The sequence below is a fragment of the Lynx canadensis genome, chromosome A2 (assembly GCF_007474595.2).
Source record: "Lynx canadensis isolate LIC74 chromosome A2, mLynCan4.pri.v2, whole genome shotgun sequence".
In the NCBI taxonomy this organism is placed as follows: domain Eukaryota; kingdom Metazoa; phylum Chordata; class Mammalia; order Carnivora; family Felidae; genus Lynx; species Lynx canadensis.
The window spans coordinates 51,615,317-51,632,104 of NC_044304.2; the positions used below are offsets into that span (position 1 = coordinate 51,615,317).

Consider the following 16,788-nt stretch of genomic DNA (forward strand, 5'->3'; position numbering starts at 1 on the left):
TGGGTAGTATTTTGAGAGGAGAATCTGAGATGCCCTAGGGATGACCTCAGCCAGAAATCTGCCCTCCTATGGCCATTTTAAAGATGGGAAAATTGAGTCCCAGAAGAGGAGGGACTTGCCCAAGGCTATAGAACAGGTCAGTGGCAGAGCCAGGACGGGAAGCCAGGAAGGCATGACTGTAAAAGTGCCCAGAACCTGGCCACCTGCATGAGCTCGGCAAATCGTATGCCCTGTATCCAGAAGGAGACAAAGAAGGAGAAAGATGTTAGCTTTTGGCCTCATTTATCAGGTTGCTATTCCCGGGATAAACCACCCCTGGGGTCCTGGTTACAGTTGTTGGTTGGGGTCCTCAGAGAGCAGGCAGACCAAGGGTCTCAAACTCACAACTCTGGGGCCAGACTGAGAACACAAATAGTGAAGTGGGCTGAACGTCACATGACAAGGAGTGGTGAGGACTGCTTCAAATGTGAGGGGAGGGTGCCTGGGTAGCTCAGACAGTTAAACATCTGACTTCAGTTCAGGTCATGATCTCATGGTTCGTGATTTCGAGCCCTGCATTGGGTGAGAATGAGCCCCACTTACGGTAAAAAACAAAACAAAACAAAAAAAACCCACAAGCCCCACTTTGGGTAAGCCCTGCTTCTCTCTCTCTCTTTCTCTCTCTCCCTCCCTCTCTCTGTCCCTTGCTCACTTGTGCTCCCCCCCTCAAAAAAAGGGCTCTTTTAAAAAAAAAGTGAGAGGAGAGTTTGTATAAAGCCATCCAAATTCAACATAAACAAAGGCACTGTACCAGCCAAATACAACACATCTCTGGCCCCCCCTTGGCCCTCAGGCCAAGAGGTTTGGACCTACACATGCCCAATCTCATTGCTTCCTAGAAGAGTGGTACCCAGAGAGAAGATTCACAACCTCCCCATCTCACTGTGGCCCTTAGAGGGCCTCCCAGGGCTGCAATGGGGAGAGACAAGGGTTTTGCCGGGTTTGGGGAGCCCCATGCAAAAGCCCCTCTGTCCTGGAAAGAAGCTGCAGGCACCAGGAGAAGAGGGGGTTCTGTCCTCAGAACTGCCTCCCCCAAGTCTTACCTTTGACGAGGGTATGCTTGTCCGTGGGGGAGGAGCGAGCCAGCACCCGTAGCTTTGGCCAGATCTTATCAATTCGCTCTTGTTCAATCTGGAGAGGGATGGGGGGTCTGAGAGAGAAGCTGAGGCCTAGACAAGGGAGGGGACTCACCCAAAGTCACTGGGCTCTTAGTGGCACGCTGGCTGGCTTCTGCACAGTCACGCAGCCCCCATGCCTCCCAGTCTCCCATCCTAGCTCATCCCTCTGCGGACTCTTTGTGCTGGGCACGTACCTCCCCCTTCTCGTTGCGGATCCTCCGGTTAAACTCCTTGCCCTCCAGGCACAGAAAGTCCTCTCCAGGATGGATGATGCCACACTTGATGGCGATGGCCCGGGCTGTGTTGATATTGTCACCGGTGACCATGCGGACTGTGATGCCCGCTCGCTGGCACTTGCGGATGGCTTCTGGGACCTGGCAGGAGGGCAGGAGCCATGGGAGTGAGCACCACCTGAGGCAGGCCCTCACTGCCCCGTGGATTCCAGAGTGAGCCCTGCTCACAGGCAGCCCTATCGTAAGGAGCCTGGATGACCATGAGATACCGATAGCATGCATGGAATATAGGCCATCTCCTCCTTTCCTGTGCCCATGGCAGGCATTGTTAATCGATCACAGAATCTTGTGATTAAACCCTGATGTGGTCTCAGAATTCTCAGTAGAGCCTCAGGCAGCTACCACCTATCACCATGATAGTCCGTCCTGAGATGAAACCACTGGCTATCCTGACTTGGGCAAGGAATTTGAGAAAGACCCCAATAACACCCTCTCAGATCTGGCCCCAGGCGGGAGTAGAATACTCTACTATTGCATGAGAATGTGCTTTATCCACATGCACAGCTTTATCCACATGCACAGTTCCTGCAAATTCAGTGACAAGTATGTTTGTGTATTTTTAGATTTTTTTTTGGGGGGGGGTTGGGGGGATACTGCACTTGGGAGCATTTTATTTACAGAATGTGACACTGGCTTAGGATACATACAAATGATTATGCTTCATGTAAAACAGGACATTCCCCAGAGAGAGTAAGGACTGCCTCCTGCCCTGACTGCAATGATAGACTGATGTCTGGGCCAATCAGGCCAGAGTAGACCCAGCCAATCAGCAGGTGGCAGCACCCTCCCCCCTCTCCCCATCCCCCCAGTCCCTGCCCCTATACAGAGCTGTGGATTTATCTGCCCAGCAATTAGGATGCAGAAACCAGCCTGGAGCTGCCACAGCCCTTTACACACAACACAGATCAACTGAACAAGTGATTCTTACCCATGGGCAGTGACAAATGATAAAATAATAAGGTAATATTTGCTATTTGCTGCACAAAGTCTCTGAGTGGAAGAGGACATGTCAAGGGCAGAAAGTCCGGTTGTATCAAAAGACCAAAGCACTTTAGAATCTCAGGCTTGGATTCAGGGAGTCTGTCTCCCCCTCATCTCGTACCCATAGTGTCTGGGAGGTCACTCCCATCCCCACTCTGCAAAGTCGCTGCTGAGAGGGTCTGGTGATTATTTGGGCTGTACTGTGGCTGCTCCAAAAAGATATGTTAAAGTCTTGGGGCACCTGGGTGGCTCAGTCAGTTAAGTGTCCCACTTCGGCTCAGGTCATGATCTCACAGCTCATGGGTTTGAGCCCCGTGTCAGGCTCTGTGCTAACAGCTCAGAGCCTGGAGCCTGCTTCGGATTCTGTGTCTCCCTCTCTCTCTCTGCCCCTCCCCCCTCCTCTCTCTCTCTCTCTCTCTCTCAAAAATAAATAAAAATTAAGAAAAGGAAAAAAAAGATATGTTAAGGTCTTAACCCCCAGTGCCTGTGAATATGACCTTACTTGGAGATAGGGTGTTTATAGAGGTAATTAAGTTGAGGCTGGTAGGGTGGCCCTCAGTCAGTGTGACTGGAGTTTTTATGAAGAGGGGAAATTTGGACCCAGACACACACGCAGAGAATGTCATATAAAGAGAAAGGCAGAGATTGGGGTGTTGCTGCCAAGGACCAGTAAAGATTGCCAGCAAACCCCCACAAGCTGGGGCTGGGGGAGGCATGAAGCAGATTCTCCCTCATGGCCCTCAGAAGAGATCAACCCTGCCAACACTTGATCTTGGACTTCCAGCCTCCAGAACCGTGAGAGAATCCAGTTCTGTTGTCTGAGCCACCCAGTCTGTGCTATTGCATCATGGCAACTAATACAAAGAGTCAGAACATTGGTTCAAAACCTGACTGTGGACAGCTCCTGACTGCTGGTCCCCTTCCTGCCCTCAGGAACTTTAAAAACAAGGATTGATCTTGAAAATATCTAGCCTCTGTCCACCCCCGTCCACAGCATCTGCTATTCCCTCAGCACAGAGCGCCACCATTCCAAGTGGGGGCCACTGCCCAGCCCCTCCCCAGTCTCCCTGCCTCTGGCCTCGCACATCTTCCGTCGCTCCCCTACCTGACCTCCAATGACCTGCCTAGAGTTCAGCCTGGGGTGTCACTCCCTCCCAGCTGCTTATAGAGAAAATCAAGACTCCTGAGCATGGCCATCTTGTGGTAGAGCAGGGAACGAACATCGTGAAGAGGCAGGGTCCCGGCCAAGGTCAGGAGAATGCACCCTCCAGCTACCAGAATCGTATAAGAGACCAGGTCTGTGGTGAGAGGTAGTGATCTCCCTGTCACAAGGGCCGGAGTAGGGTAAGCTGACCACGGGTCTCCTCTGGCTGCATTTCCAGGGCCTGAGGAAGAGCCCACTTGGGGCTGGGCGGGGGGCACATGAGCAAGGCCTCTGCCTCGTGCCATAGCTGCTGCTCACATAGGCAACTGTGACCTCTTTTTACAGAGCCAGAGGGAGTGGAGACGTGGAGTGTCCAACATCCCGCTTACATAATTGATCGATGTCCTCAAAATGGCTGTAACCCGGGCTGCAGCCCCCTGCTGTCTCCTGTTCAGAGGAACGGAAAGAGCCACTGCTCTTTCGAGGACATCCACCTGATCTGGCTCCTGCCCTCAAAGGAATAGTTTAGGTTTTGTTTGGTTTAAAGACGCTCGAAGTCTTAGAGTTGGAAGGGACTTCAGGTCATGACTCTGACTCTCTCCTCGTTGCCTAGCTCTCCTGCTAGGCATCCCAACAGATGGCCAGCCAGCTTCTGCTTGTAGGTCTCTGGTGACAGGGTGCTCACTCCCTCCCAGGCTGACCGCTCCACAGTGGAACAAGTCTATCATATCCTTTCACAGAATTGTTCTTTTTTTCAGATGAGAAAGCAGTTGCTCTGGGTCAGAGCTGTACCCTTGTAGGAGGCAGGGTCTTTGGTAAAGATCTCCGTACAATGGGCTCTGGGAGCAAAGGAGAAGGGTGCCAGTACTTCAGAAGGAAGTAGATGCAGAGGAGAAATCCGAGAAAGCTTCCCGGAGGAGGGGACGTTCGAGTTGCTTCTGTTCAGCTAACACTAACTGAGGCTCTGGTGCCTGGCACTGTGCCCTGGCTGGGGCTACACAGGTGACCACTTCATTGTGGCCCAGGCCACAGGGTTCTGTCCCATGAGAGGCACTGGCACAGAAGGTGGGAAGGGTGCTGGAGGAAGGTGTGGCAGGTGATCTGGAGGGGCTGAGGCTGTGGGGCAGGAGCCGGTGGCCATGAAGCTGGAGAAAGGCTCGAGGTCAGAAGGTGCTGGAATCAGGGGCTTGCTCCTTTAGGCCTGGGAACCGTGGTAAGTTCTGAACGAGTGATGAGGTGACTGGCACTGTTTTAGAAAGACTAATACTTTTTAGGCTGTCTCGGGAGCTGCAATCTGCCTGCTTGGAATCCTCACCCTCTGGGGCTCCCCAAAACAAGCTGGCTCAGGGAGAAAAAGGAGGCAGCTAATTTTTTTGGCCCCCGCACTTTCCTCTGTATGGTGGAGGCTTCTCTCCCTCTTGGAGAGAGGGCTCAGGGACCAAAAGGCTGGGCTGGGCTTTGCCCTGGGGTTCCCCCTAAGCGTTGGCATCCTCATCTGTAAAATGGGGATGATAGTCTACACCCCTCAGCGAGGCTGGACGATGCCATGACAGGGGTAAACAGTACCAAGCGTGGAGCCAGCCATGCTGGTGGTGGCGGTGGGGAGCCTGGCAACACCAAGGACCATGGTCTTCCTTGCTTGTTCTTCCTGCTCTGGGAGAGGGGGAGGGGTGCAGAGGGTGTGGATGTAGATGCGGTGGGGGTGGGGCACAGCTGGTGTCGGGGACTTGGAGGGGCGGCCATTTGTTTGGGGCAGTGGGATAGTGTGGACGCTTCACCATGATTTCTGGGCCAGGTGCCTTAGAGGTCTGTGACCTGCCTAGAATGTGGGGGGATTCCAGAAACACCCCAGGGCATCCCCGACCTCCTTGAGGTACTCCACCTCCTTTCTGGGCAGCGGCCCGTGTACCTGGACGTCTGTGTTGTGCTTCGGTCTGGCTTGAGGCTCTCATGTGCTTTGGGTCTACTACTCTTGCCTTTTTACCAGGCATTTCATTAGGCTGTGGGCTCTGGGGGGCAGGGATTGCTGACCGAGGGGCATGGCACAGGGTAGGTGCTTCGTAAATGTGGGTCATCACGAACAGTCTCTCTGCTTAAGTCCCTCAAAGCCTGACCTGGTGAACGGATTTGGATGGGGACATGAGACCCTTCACAATGTCGCTCCAGGCTCCCTTCCTAGCCTCTTCTCTCATAAATCCAAAGCGGGGTATTCACTAGACTCCAAACACTTAGCATCCCTTCCTGGACACCTCTCTGCGTTTGTCCACGCTGTTCCCTCTGCCTGGAACACCCTCTCTCCCTTAATCTGTGTGTCAAAAGTCTCTTCTCTTTCAGGTGAGTTGCCTTCTCCTCATGAAGCCACTCTGGGTTCCTCCAACCCAATGGGGTGCTTCCTTAAACTGCACCAGCATTTCCTTGTATTTATTCATTCATCTGTTTGGCAAATAGCTACTGAACATCTAACTGTTCTGGCCACTGAGGATCCAGAGATGATGAAGACTCAAGCCACAAGGGCACCAATCTGGTTGAAATAGACTTTCCACATAGATAAAGTAGCTGTAAAATTTCAAAAAAAAAAAAAAATCCCTTCCTTTGCTAAAATTATCCAAGATTTTTCTCACTGAGGAAAAACAGCCAGGAAATGGGCGCTTCCTGTTTTCATTAAATAAAGGCTTTTAAACATCTGTTGTTTCTGGTGACACCCGTTGTCTGTGACTTCAAGGGCTCCAAACACCCCCGGATAACCCGGCAAATCCCAGACTGCTGCTCTTCTGATGGCTTTATCTGCAGCGGCTTCGATCAGCCTCGGAAAGTGTACCCGAGGGAGCATCCTATGTGTTGTCTGGGGGGTGACGGGCAAGTCTGTTTCGATCTGTTCTCGCTTCTTGAGGGAGGAAGGCAACGTGATTTGTCCCCTTGACAGATGGGAAAACTGAGGGAGGCAGGGTTTGTGCTCCAGGGGCAGCTGCCCAACAAATCTGAAAATGTTTGTACGACCCTAGAGGTGGTCCAGCCTGAGGCTTCCGCTCCGGCCAGCCTCACGGTGGCCTGGGAGAGCTTGCCAAAAACTGTGGGCATAGACACTCTGCGAAGGTCACCCAAGAAACTGTGAGGCAGAGACCAGGGGACTGGGGGGTGGCATGGGAGGCTGCTTCACCCCTTCTGTGCCATGGAACCGTTTGAATTTGGCTCTGTGTGTATCAATCACCCGGCCTAAAAACCAAATAGATCAAAAGCCATCCCCACCCCCACTGGGAGATGCTGAGTCAACAGGTCAGAGCTTTTATACTTTTAAGCAGTGCCACCAGCAACCCTGCTATGTGTCTCTCACTTGAGAATGTCCTACTCTCTCACTGTTCAGATGGGGAAACTGAGGCCCAGGGAAGCGATGAACCTGTGGGTCTTCGGTGAGGAAGTGGCAGGAGCAGGATCAGTACCCGTATCCCTTGATTCTGCTGTGTCACCCTAGTAAGTCACTGCTCTCCAACACAGCTTACCACATCTAAATCTACATCCTGGGGGAGAGTCCAGGGGAGAGAGGAGGTCACCAACAAGGATGCACCAACTTGACAGAAGCAGACAAAGGTGTCAGGGTAAGCTTCTAGTCAGCTGGCTCAGAATGTTGGAACTTGGCAGGGACCTCCCTGGGCCAACCTCCCATTTTACAGATGAGGAGACTGAGGCACAGGGGCAGGGGAAAGGCTTATTATTGACAGACTTGGGGCTCGGATCCAGGTCCCTTTTCTCCAATGTAGGGGCCTCCAGGATGACAGTGCTGCCGGGTGGGACAGCTGCCCCTTCCCAGAGTCTGTGACTGAAGCCAGCTTCTCTGGATGATCACGCTGTCAATGGAAAATGCCAGGGACCCAGCTTAGCTCCTCTTAGGCCCTGTCCCACCTCTCTCCACCCTCCTGATTGAGAACCACTTGCCCTTTCATTTCCGTGGCATCCTGGGGAAGGGCCTGAGGCAGGAAGGCAGAAAACCCATTCTAATATGGATTTGCTTAGCCTTTTACAGCAGGTCTTTGGGAACATCAGTGTCCCTGCTTGGCCTTAGTGTTTTCACCTGCTCAGTGGGGGTGTGCAGAGGCATTTGGACTAGGTCAGCAGCAGCTCAAACCTAAACTCATGCCGTTTTAGTGGATTGTGAAATCAGTTTTGTGGGTGACTAGTGTTAAAAAAAGAAAGAAATAGAAGAGAATAGAAAATACTTATAAGCGCATCACGTTACTTTGTGAGATTCTTATTTTGGTCAGGTGTATGTGTTTACTGAGTCATGATATAAAATACATTTCTTATTTTTTGTGGGTTATGACCAAAACAGTTATGTGTCTGATACTTCTTTCCACCCCAGCTGCAGGGTGAGGAACGGGGAGCTCTGGGGATGGGAAGGACAGGGGAACCATAGGCTGGCCTTGCTTGCTATGTAGAGACTAGTCTCTGTTGCCTGTAAGGAGATAACATGTCATGGGAAGCCTGAACCCATTAGCAGCTGGTAATGAGCGGGCGTCCCATGGGGAGGCTGATAAATGGCCTGTCTGTTCAGGGACAGACACAGTCTGCAGGAAAACACACATGGGCTCCAGTGCCAAGCACCTGGGGCACAAATCGCCTTTGCTGCTTTAGGCTCTGGGTGGGAGTGAGGAGGCCTGTGGTGTGTGTGTGTGTGTGTGTGTGAGAGAGAGAGAGAGAGAGAGAGAGAGACATGAGTACCAGGCACAGTATTGGAAGATTGGTGTTCGAGTCCCATTTGTTCTCATTCATTCACTCCACACTTCTCAAGTACCTTCCATAGGCCGAGCTCTGTGTTAGGGGCTGTTACATGTCACTGGATCCAGACTTATGCATCTACTGGGGAGGGGCATAAAAGAAGGACACCCACAATGATGGGCCACGTACCTCATGCCAGGCTCTGCCTGTTGCTTCTATGTGCATGATGATACCTCAGAGTACCCTGGGGTGTGTATGTGTGGAGAACACTGTTATTATCCCCAGTCTACGGATGAAGAAACAGAGGCTCAGAGAGGTTACATAACTGGCCCAAGGTCACACAGCCAGTAAGGCCGGGACTCAGGATCCCAGGCCTGTCCGATGCCTGAGCTCATACTCTTGACGACGCCTCTCCCTGCTGCCTAAGCGTGAAAGTCCACATCCGTGACATCCTAGTTTCACTTGGTTTTCGGAACACGGAATCTTAGAACACTGGGGCTGGGACTTTGGAAAACACCCTCTCTACCCCCCTTTCACTTGAAAGAAAGGGAAATGGAGGCTCCAAGAGGAGCAGAGAACAGTGAGAGGCCCCCAGAGAATGGTGTCAGGGCAAGTGGGGGAGAATGAAGTTGCCTTTACTGGAGGAAGGTGGCCCTGAGAGGCACTGTCACCAAATTCCGCAGCCAAGGCCAATCTGGGTGGGCCTAGTTGGGCCAGCCTGGGAACCAACTTGAACCCCAGCGGCTGTGTTAGTCTTTCGAGGATGTGGAGGCCGGCCTCTCCTGTGACTTGTCCCATGTGCTGAGCTCTGCCCTCTGGGGCCCCGCAGGGTGAGCAGATTCACTCCACTTGCCCACAGGAACGTTCTGGAGATCTGTGGCAGCCCACGCTTCCTCCCACGGCCTCTCTAGCCTGGGCAGTCTGACTGATCACACGTGTCCATCCGCCCCCAACCCTGCAAATCCCCAGCACCGAGTTCTGTCTTCCCGCCAGATGCAGAGGCGGCTAAAGGAGGCTGAAGACCTATGTGAGTTGAGCACTCCATTAGGTGCACTTATCACATCACCTTCCTTCGTCCTTATAGGGAGGGGTGCTGTCATCCCTCTTCTCTTCTGCCTGAGCACCTGACCTTTGGTTAACTTTGTAGCTCTGTTCCCCTGGAAACCTGATAAAGGGAGACTGTCAGCTGTGTCACTGTGCGAGCCTACCGGGGAAAGCTGATCAGTAAGCAGGATCTGGATGGACAGAACTCTAAATGATGGTGTGACACCACACGTGGGTTTTCCTGGATACCGGTTGTTTCTGGGGGTCTTCTTTACAGGGAGCCTGGAATCTAGGCCTATGGATGTGTTATAGGAGGTCCTGGCTCCTGTGGGGCAAGAGGCTTCTAAGGCAGGGCAGCCCCCATGCTTGTCCTTTGGGGGCAAGGGAAGGTTTCTGGGTGCTTGGGTGGATGGCTCCGGGACTATCCCCAGCAGTCGGCTGGTGGGTGCTGCCACAGGTCCTGAGCAGACCAATGCCAAACGTGGCCTACACTGGTCTCATGAGTCCGAACGTTTAGGAGTATGTGCAGAAAAAACCTGTGGACGCTATAGGGAAACCGAGGCTCTGAAAGGTGAGGCAACTTATGTCAGGTTGGCAGCAGGCTGGATTCCCAGCCTCTCCAAGCCTGCTGGTAGGGTGCCTACCTCGGGCCGCACGGGGTCCTCGATGCCCACCACACAGATACAGGTTAGGTCGTTGAGGATGTCATTCTCATTGTCCCAGTCAGGCTCCGGGCTGCTGGGGAAGTCGCGGTAGGCCACACAGATGGTGCGGAGCCCATCACAGGCCATGGGCTCGATCACCTTCTTCACCATCTCATCCCGGTCGCGGGGCCGGAAGACCCGGGGCTCCCCTGCCCCATTGAGGATTTTGCAGCACCTGGGGGCAGATGGGAGGGAGATGGGTAAGGTCCAGCTGAGGGCCCAAGGATCCTCCCTCTGACCAGCTTGAGCTCACCTCCCCCTCCCCAGTGATGCTCAGCTGGCCGTGGTTGGTCATCCAGTGTCCATCCTGTTCAACTCCCATAATGCTTCAGGGCTGGTCCAGGCCCCTGGGCCCCAGGCAGGGATGAAATCAAGACCAGCCAAAAAGAAATCAGGCAGCCTTCTTATAATATTTGCCCCAGTCCATTCAGCAAGAGCACATCTACTTTGATCTGTTTTATATTCACAAGATTTCATCTGAAAAAATCGTTCCACAACTAAAGTGATTTTCAAAGGGGAGGAAACTTAGTTATGCTAGTGGTTCTGGACCTTGCTTGCACATTACAATGGTTTGGAGAAACACTGAATAAATAAATACCCATGTGTGAGCCCTGCCCCAGAGGTTCACCCCAACTCAGTTTGTCTGGGGTGAGTTCAGGAATTAATGTTTTTTCTTTCTTTCTTTTTATTTATTTATTTATTTATTTATTTATTTATTTAATGTTTATTTATTTTTGAGAGAGACAGAGAGACAGAGCTTGAGCAGGGGAGGGGCAGAGATAGAGGGAGACACAGAATCTGAAGCAGGCTCCAGGCTCTGGAGCTGTCAGCACAGAGCCTGACGGGGGGCTCGAACCCACGGCCCGTGAGATAATGACCTGAGCCAAAGTCGGACACCCAACCGACTAAGCCACCCAGGCGCCCTATTTTTTCTTTTTTTTTTAAAGCTCCCTGGGGTGATTCCAGCGTGGAGCCAGAGTAGACTAGGTCACAGTGAAAATCACTATATGCTAAAGGAAGTAAAATGAGGGAGATTTAACACTGATGATGGGGAGCCCTTCCTGATGATCCAGTGATGTAGGGAGGAGGATGGGGAGGGCTCTCTGCAGACATTTATAAGAGGAAATGGGGAGAAAAGCAGTGAGCGAGGGACCCTGGAGGTGGTCCTGCCGTGGGACGTTGGGCAGGGCCCCCCCCCACACCTCTGAGTGCCAGATGGCCCTTCGGCCCAGCCTGTAGGACAGCCCGTGCTGCACGACTTGGTGGTCCCCGGCTCCCCACACCCCTCCCCGACCACGCGCGGCTTACTTCTTGAGCACGATCTCAGAAGCACCCTTGCTGTACATGCGGAAGCTCTCGTCCGGCAGCTTGATGACTGTGCTCATGGACTTGCGCACAGAGTTGAAGGTGTACACCTTGTACAGCTTCTCCTCTGGCATCTGGGTGCGCACGGGCTCATAATCCTGCTTCAGGTCCAGCACGAAGCCCAGCAGGCCGCACTCTGTCTTGTTGCCCACCTGCCGAGGCAGGGCACCCTCCTTCTCCGGGGGCTGCAGAGAGAGAGGCCCAGGTGGCTCACAGGGGGTTGCTGCTGAGGCCCTGGGGGCGAGCCACCCCCTCCCCTTCTCAGAGAGCCCTGTGTGCCCCCTTCCCACCACCCACACCCTCAGCCCTCTCCATCCAAGACCCAATCCTGGCTCTGGATGAAAGGAGTTAAGCAAGATCCGTGTTTCAAAAATCATGAACTCAGGGGCACCAGGGTGGCTCAGTTGGTTAGGCGACCGACTTCAGCTCAGGTCATGATCTCACGGTCCGTGACTTCGAGCCCCGTGTCGGGCTCTGTGCTGACAGCTCAGAGCTGGGAGCTGCTTCAGATTCTGTGTCTCCTCTCTCTACCGCTCCTCTGCTCACACTCTGTGTCTCTCTGTCTCTCAGTAATAAATAAACATTAAAAAAATTTTTCAAAAAAAAATCACGAACTCTTTCAGGGCACCTGGGTGGTTCAGTCGAGTAAGTGTTCTACTTCAGGTCAGGTCATGATCTTACCATTCGAAAGTTCGAGTCCCAAGTCAGGCTCTGCGCTGAAGGCTCAGAGCCTGCAGCCTGCTATAGATTCTGTGTCTCCCTCTCTCTCTGCCCCTCCCCTGCTTGTGTGCTCTCTCTCTCTCTCAGAAGTAATAAATGAATAAACTTAAAAAATATATAAATCACGAACTGTTTCAAACATAAAAGCAGGATAGAGAATAATTAAAGAAACACTGGTGTACCCACCATTCAGCTTTGTAGAACCTGAGAAATAGGCCATATTAGCTTCAGAGTTTCCCTTTTTGAGAAGGAAAACATGACAGATACAGGTGAATCCCCCTGTGTATCCTTCCCAGTCTGCAGAATCCTCCCCTCCTCCCAGAAAGAACCTCTGTCTCAAATGTGGCATTATTATTACCCTGTGTGTGTTTTAAATTTTTATTTTTATTTATTTATTAAAAATTTTTTTCAGATAGTTCTAGATTCACATGCAATAAGAAATACACTCTTCCTCCAGTTTCCCCTAGTGCTCACCTGTGTATGACTACAGTACAATGTCACAGCAAGACACTGACACCGATACAATCAGACCCACCTCGCTCAGACTTCACCGGTTTTACATGCACTCACGTGTGTGTGTTTAGTTGTATGCAACAGCATTGAGTGTGGATTCCCACGACCACCAGCAGGAAGATACATGAAGATACACACAGTTCATGATAAGGATCTGATCCCTGTGACACCCTTTTTAGAGCTGCAGTCACCTCCCTTCCCCCCCCACCCCCGGCCCTGGCAGCCACTGGTCTGTTCCCTGTCTTTATCATTTTGTCATTTCAAGCCTGTTCTGTAAATGCAACCGTACGGTATGTGTAACTTTTGAAGACTGGCTTCTTTTCACTCAGTATAATCTCCTTGAGGTCCAGGCAAGTTATTGTGTGTGTCAACAGCTTGTCCCTTTTTTTTTTTTTTTAATTTTTTCAATGTTTATTTGGTTTTGAGAGAGAGAGAGAGGCCGAGAGGGAGGGAGACACAGAATCCAAAGCAGGCTCCAGGCTGAGCTGTCAGCACAGAGCCCGACGCGGGGCCTCAAACCCACAAACCGCGAGATCATGACCCAAGCTGAAGTCTGACGCTTAACTGACTGAGCCACCCAGGGGCCCCTGAAACTGCTATGTTTGTAAGTCAAAATGGTCAATTACATGTAGCCTAACCTACTGCATGTATGTGTGTGTAAGGAGACTGTAGACATTCTTCTAAAAGTTGTTTGCTCATGTAATTGCATTTTGAGAGGCACCTGTGTTTATGGTTCTGATTTGTTCTTTTTTTTGATTGTTCTATTGATTCCCTTCTATGACTAAGGCACAGTTTACTTTTCCCTTCTCCTGGTCCCTTCCGCTTTTCCTTCTTTCTACTCACTGATCTGACACACACTCTTCAGCACCGGCTGGGTGCTGGCCCTCTGCCAGGTGCTGGGCTGCATGAACACAAACTCCCACCCTGGGGTCTCAGTGAAATCATCAGCCACCTCTCCCCCAGCACCTCTCACTTCCTTGTGTGGCTGGCTGAACACAAGCTGTTTCATGCCTCTGTGCCTTTGCCTCTGCTGTTCCTTCCCCCTCCCCTGCAAGGCAAACTCCTCCATTCCCTTTTTACTTTAAATTTATTTATTTTTGATAGAGAGAGAGAAAACACAAGTGGGGGAGAGGAAGAGAGAGAGAATCCCCAGCAGGCTCCGCACCAACAGCGCAGAACCTCACGTGGGGCTCGAACTCACGAACCTCAAGGTCATGACCTGAGCTGACAGCAGGCGCTTAACCAACTGAGCCAGCCACCCAGGCACCCCTCCTCCTTGCTTTTTAAGGGCCAGCTCAAATATCACAGTGTCTTTGACAATTGCTTCATGGGTCTGTCTCCCCCTGAATAAATGAGTTATCAGATTCTTTTCTCTGCAGGGTTCTCAGGACCAGCATAAAACCCAGCACACAGTGGGCACTTAGTCATTGTTGGCGGGATGGCTCCATGCAGATCAGAATGGTGGGAGAGGTTAATAGGTAAGAACAAGAAACCTCCATGTGGGCTAATGGCGGGATTAGCCAGAGGGAATGGGAGGTGAACTCACATCCCACCTGCACCCACACCCATGTGCATGCACTGCTCATTTTCCTTGCATAAAATTACCATGCAGCATCTTAGGTGGAGGTGGCTTAGGGAGTGGTAAAAGGCACCACAGATAAACTGAAACCCTAGAGAGATTTAGAAGAGGAATATCTACCTATGAGCATGCCTGTGCCAACAGCCCCCCCCCCGCCCCGACTCCTGCCACCGCCATTAGTGGCTTTGCATGGGTCTCAAACCAGCGTTGTCCAGGAACTCTGTATCCTCAGCCCCAGCCCCTTGTCATATTACTCGAACGAGCTTCACAGACAGGAGAAGGTGGGGTCTGGGAGATGCTGGCATGGACCACTTGTGCAGGGGACAGGACGGTGACGGGACATAGCCCTGGCCAACTCCCCCTTCCACAGTTAGGGCTCAGGCCTAGGGAGCCCACCCAAGTGCTGTGGAGTCACTGGCATTGATAATGCGGTGGTCTTGAGACTTAGGGATTCATAGGAAGGACAGAGCCTTAAGCTCTTGTCCTCAGTTTCTCTGTCTGTAAAATGGAGAGACTAGAGCAGATGATCTCTAGCTGAGAGAAAAATCAACCATTTTCAACCCTTTTCTTCAAGTGGATCATGGTGAGGGATGGTGCAACAAGGCGGAGGCACAGTCCTCAGCGGTGGTTGAGGGCTATGGGCGGGAACAAGGCTCAGAACGCCCTCCCTGCTCCCACGCCAAGCAGAACTATGTCTCCAGCACCACGGGCCTTGGAAGGCTCCCCACTCCTGGGCTCTGTGGTGGGATTTGATCTGGAAACAAAGGAACCTTTGGTACAGCTTCCCATTTCTGATGTTTGTGAAAATAAATTTGAAGCACTTCCCTTTGTCTCTGTAGCGTGGTATTATGTTGTGCTTTAAAAATGATATATTTATTTACTTACTTTTAATGTTTTCTACATTTTGATAATTAATCTTCTGGTGACCTCCAAGTTTTATGTATTTTCCACAACAGTTTTTCTCCCCTCTCCACCAATGAAAGAAAATGACGGCTCGGAGGGCTTAAATAAAAATGCCTAATTACTTCTTTGCCCAAGAGAGCTGAGCAGTTATGCCTTCAAAATACCCGGCATTTTATTACCCTCTGTGAGATATTTTAATTTTCCTCTAAAAGGATTTCAAACAATCCATGGTTGCAAATGGCAGAGCTGCCTCCTACGTAATTCAATTTGTTTCCATGAACTTGAGCTCTGAGATCGCCCACGTGCATTACTAAGAAGCAGAGGCCCATCCCTTTTTTCTTTAGACTTTTTTTTTTTTTTTTAATCTTGACAAACCCAGAGATTTTGCTATTGCTGCAGACTTTCCAGGAGCTTTTTTATCTCCAGGGCTCCAATTCTATAAGGGAGTTGAGGCATCAGTATTGTTTCCATTTTAACAGACAGGAAGCAGGCCCAGGGGGATGTGACTTGCTCTTGATCACAGACCTGTGGAGGGGCAGGCCTGGGGCTGTCCCCAAGCTTCCTGGCTCCCAGGGCAAGAGCTTCATCCAGCACATTCCCCAGTGTGGTCCTGAGCCCTCTGGGAATGCTGGGTGCAGCCACGAGGCATAATTTTGAGAGGACAATTCATGTCCCTGTTTTGGGATGCTGGGGGGTGAACAGAAGCAAGGGCAAGGAATGATGACTTAAAGAGCTACAAGTTATAAATAACATCCGCACAAATGAGATTAAAAAAGCATAGCTGGCATGTACCACCCCACACTCATTAGGGTGGCTATTGTAAAAAAACAAAACAGAAAACAACAACTGTTGGTGAGGGTGTGAAGAAACTGCAACCCTGCGTACTGTGGGTGGGAAGGTAACACGGTGTTGCTGCCATGAGAAAAACAGGATAGTGGATCCTCAAAAAATTAAACAATGGAATTACCATACTATCCAGCACTTCACTTCTGGATATATACCCAAAAGAATTGGAAGCAGGAACCGGAAAAGAGATTTGCATGTCCGCGTGCATAGCAGCGTTACTCGCAAAAGCCAAGAGGCGGGAGCAATCCAAGTGTCTATCGACAAATGAACGATAAACAAAGTAGGGTCTCTCCATGCAACGGAATATTATCCAGCCATAAAGTGGAAGGAAATTCTGACACATGTGACAACATGGATAAACCCCGAGGACATTATAAGTGAAACAAGCCAGTCACAAAAGGACAGATGCTGTATAATTCCAACTGTATTAGGTACCCAGAAGAGTCAGATTCACCAAAACAGAAAGTAGGATGGTGGGTGCCAGGGGCTGGTTGTGGGGGGAATGGGGAGTTAGAGTTTGATGGAGACAGAGTTCAAGTTTGGGCAGATGAGAAGTTTTGGGATTGATGGTGGTGATGGTTGCACAACAGTGTGAATGTACTTAACGGCGTGGGACTGTGCACTTAAAAACAATTAATCTGATTCATTTGATGTGATGTATATTTAACCACTAAAAAACCTCTAAAAAGTCCCCCCCAAAAACCTGACAACCGTAGCATAGTAAACTATAGCATCTGCAATATGATGATTTGGAGCGTGTTCGGGAACGACTTTCTGCTGAGCGGCTGCCTCTGGTGGCCTAACCCGCTCTTCCTCACCCCTCAAGGAC

The 16,788-nt window shown here is 51.1% G+C and overlaps 1 protein-coding gene across 7 annotated transcripts in view; it reads right to left on the reverse strand.

Annotated features, from left to right (window-relative positions):
- Positions 1-16,788, reverse strand: part of ATP2B2 (ATPase plasma membrane Ca2+ transporting 2) — a 387,223-nt gene that overhangs the window by 22,273 nt on the left and 348,162 nt on the right. For all 7 annotated transcript variants that reach the window (XM_030307403.1, XM_030307401.1, XM_030307398.1 and 4 more), the window contains 4 exons: positions 11,342-11,583; positions 9,974-10,208; positions 1,352-1,531; positions 1,083-1,170 (listed from right to left, as the gene is read on the reverse strand). In XM_030307403.1, the coding sequence (XP_030163263.1) occupies positions 1,083-1,170; positions 1,352-1,531; positions 9,974-10,208; positions 11,342-11,583 (745 nt within the window). The remainder of the gene's footprint in view (positions 1-1,082; positions 1,171-1,351; positions 1,532-9,973; positions 10,209-11,341; positions 11,584-16,788) is intronic.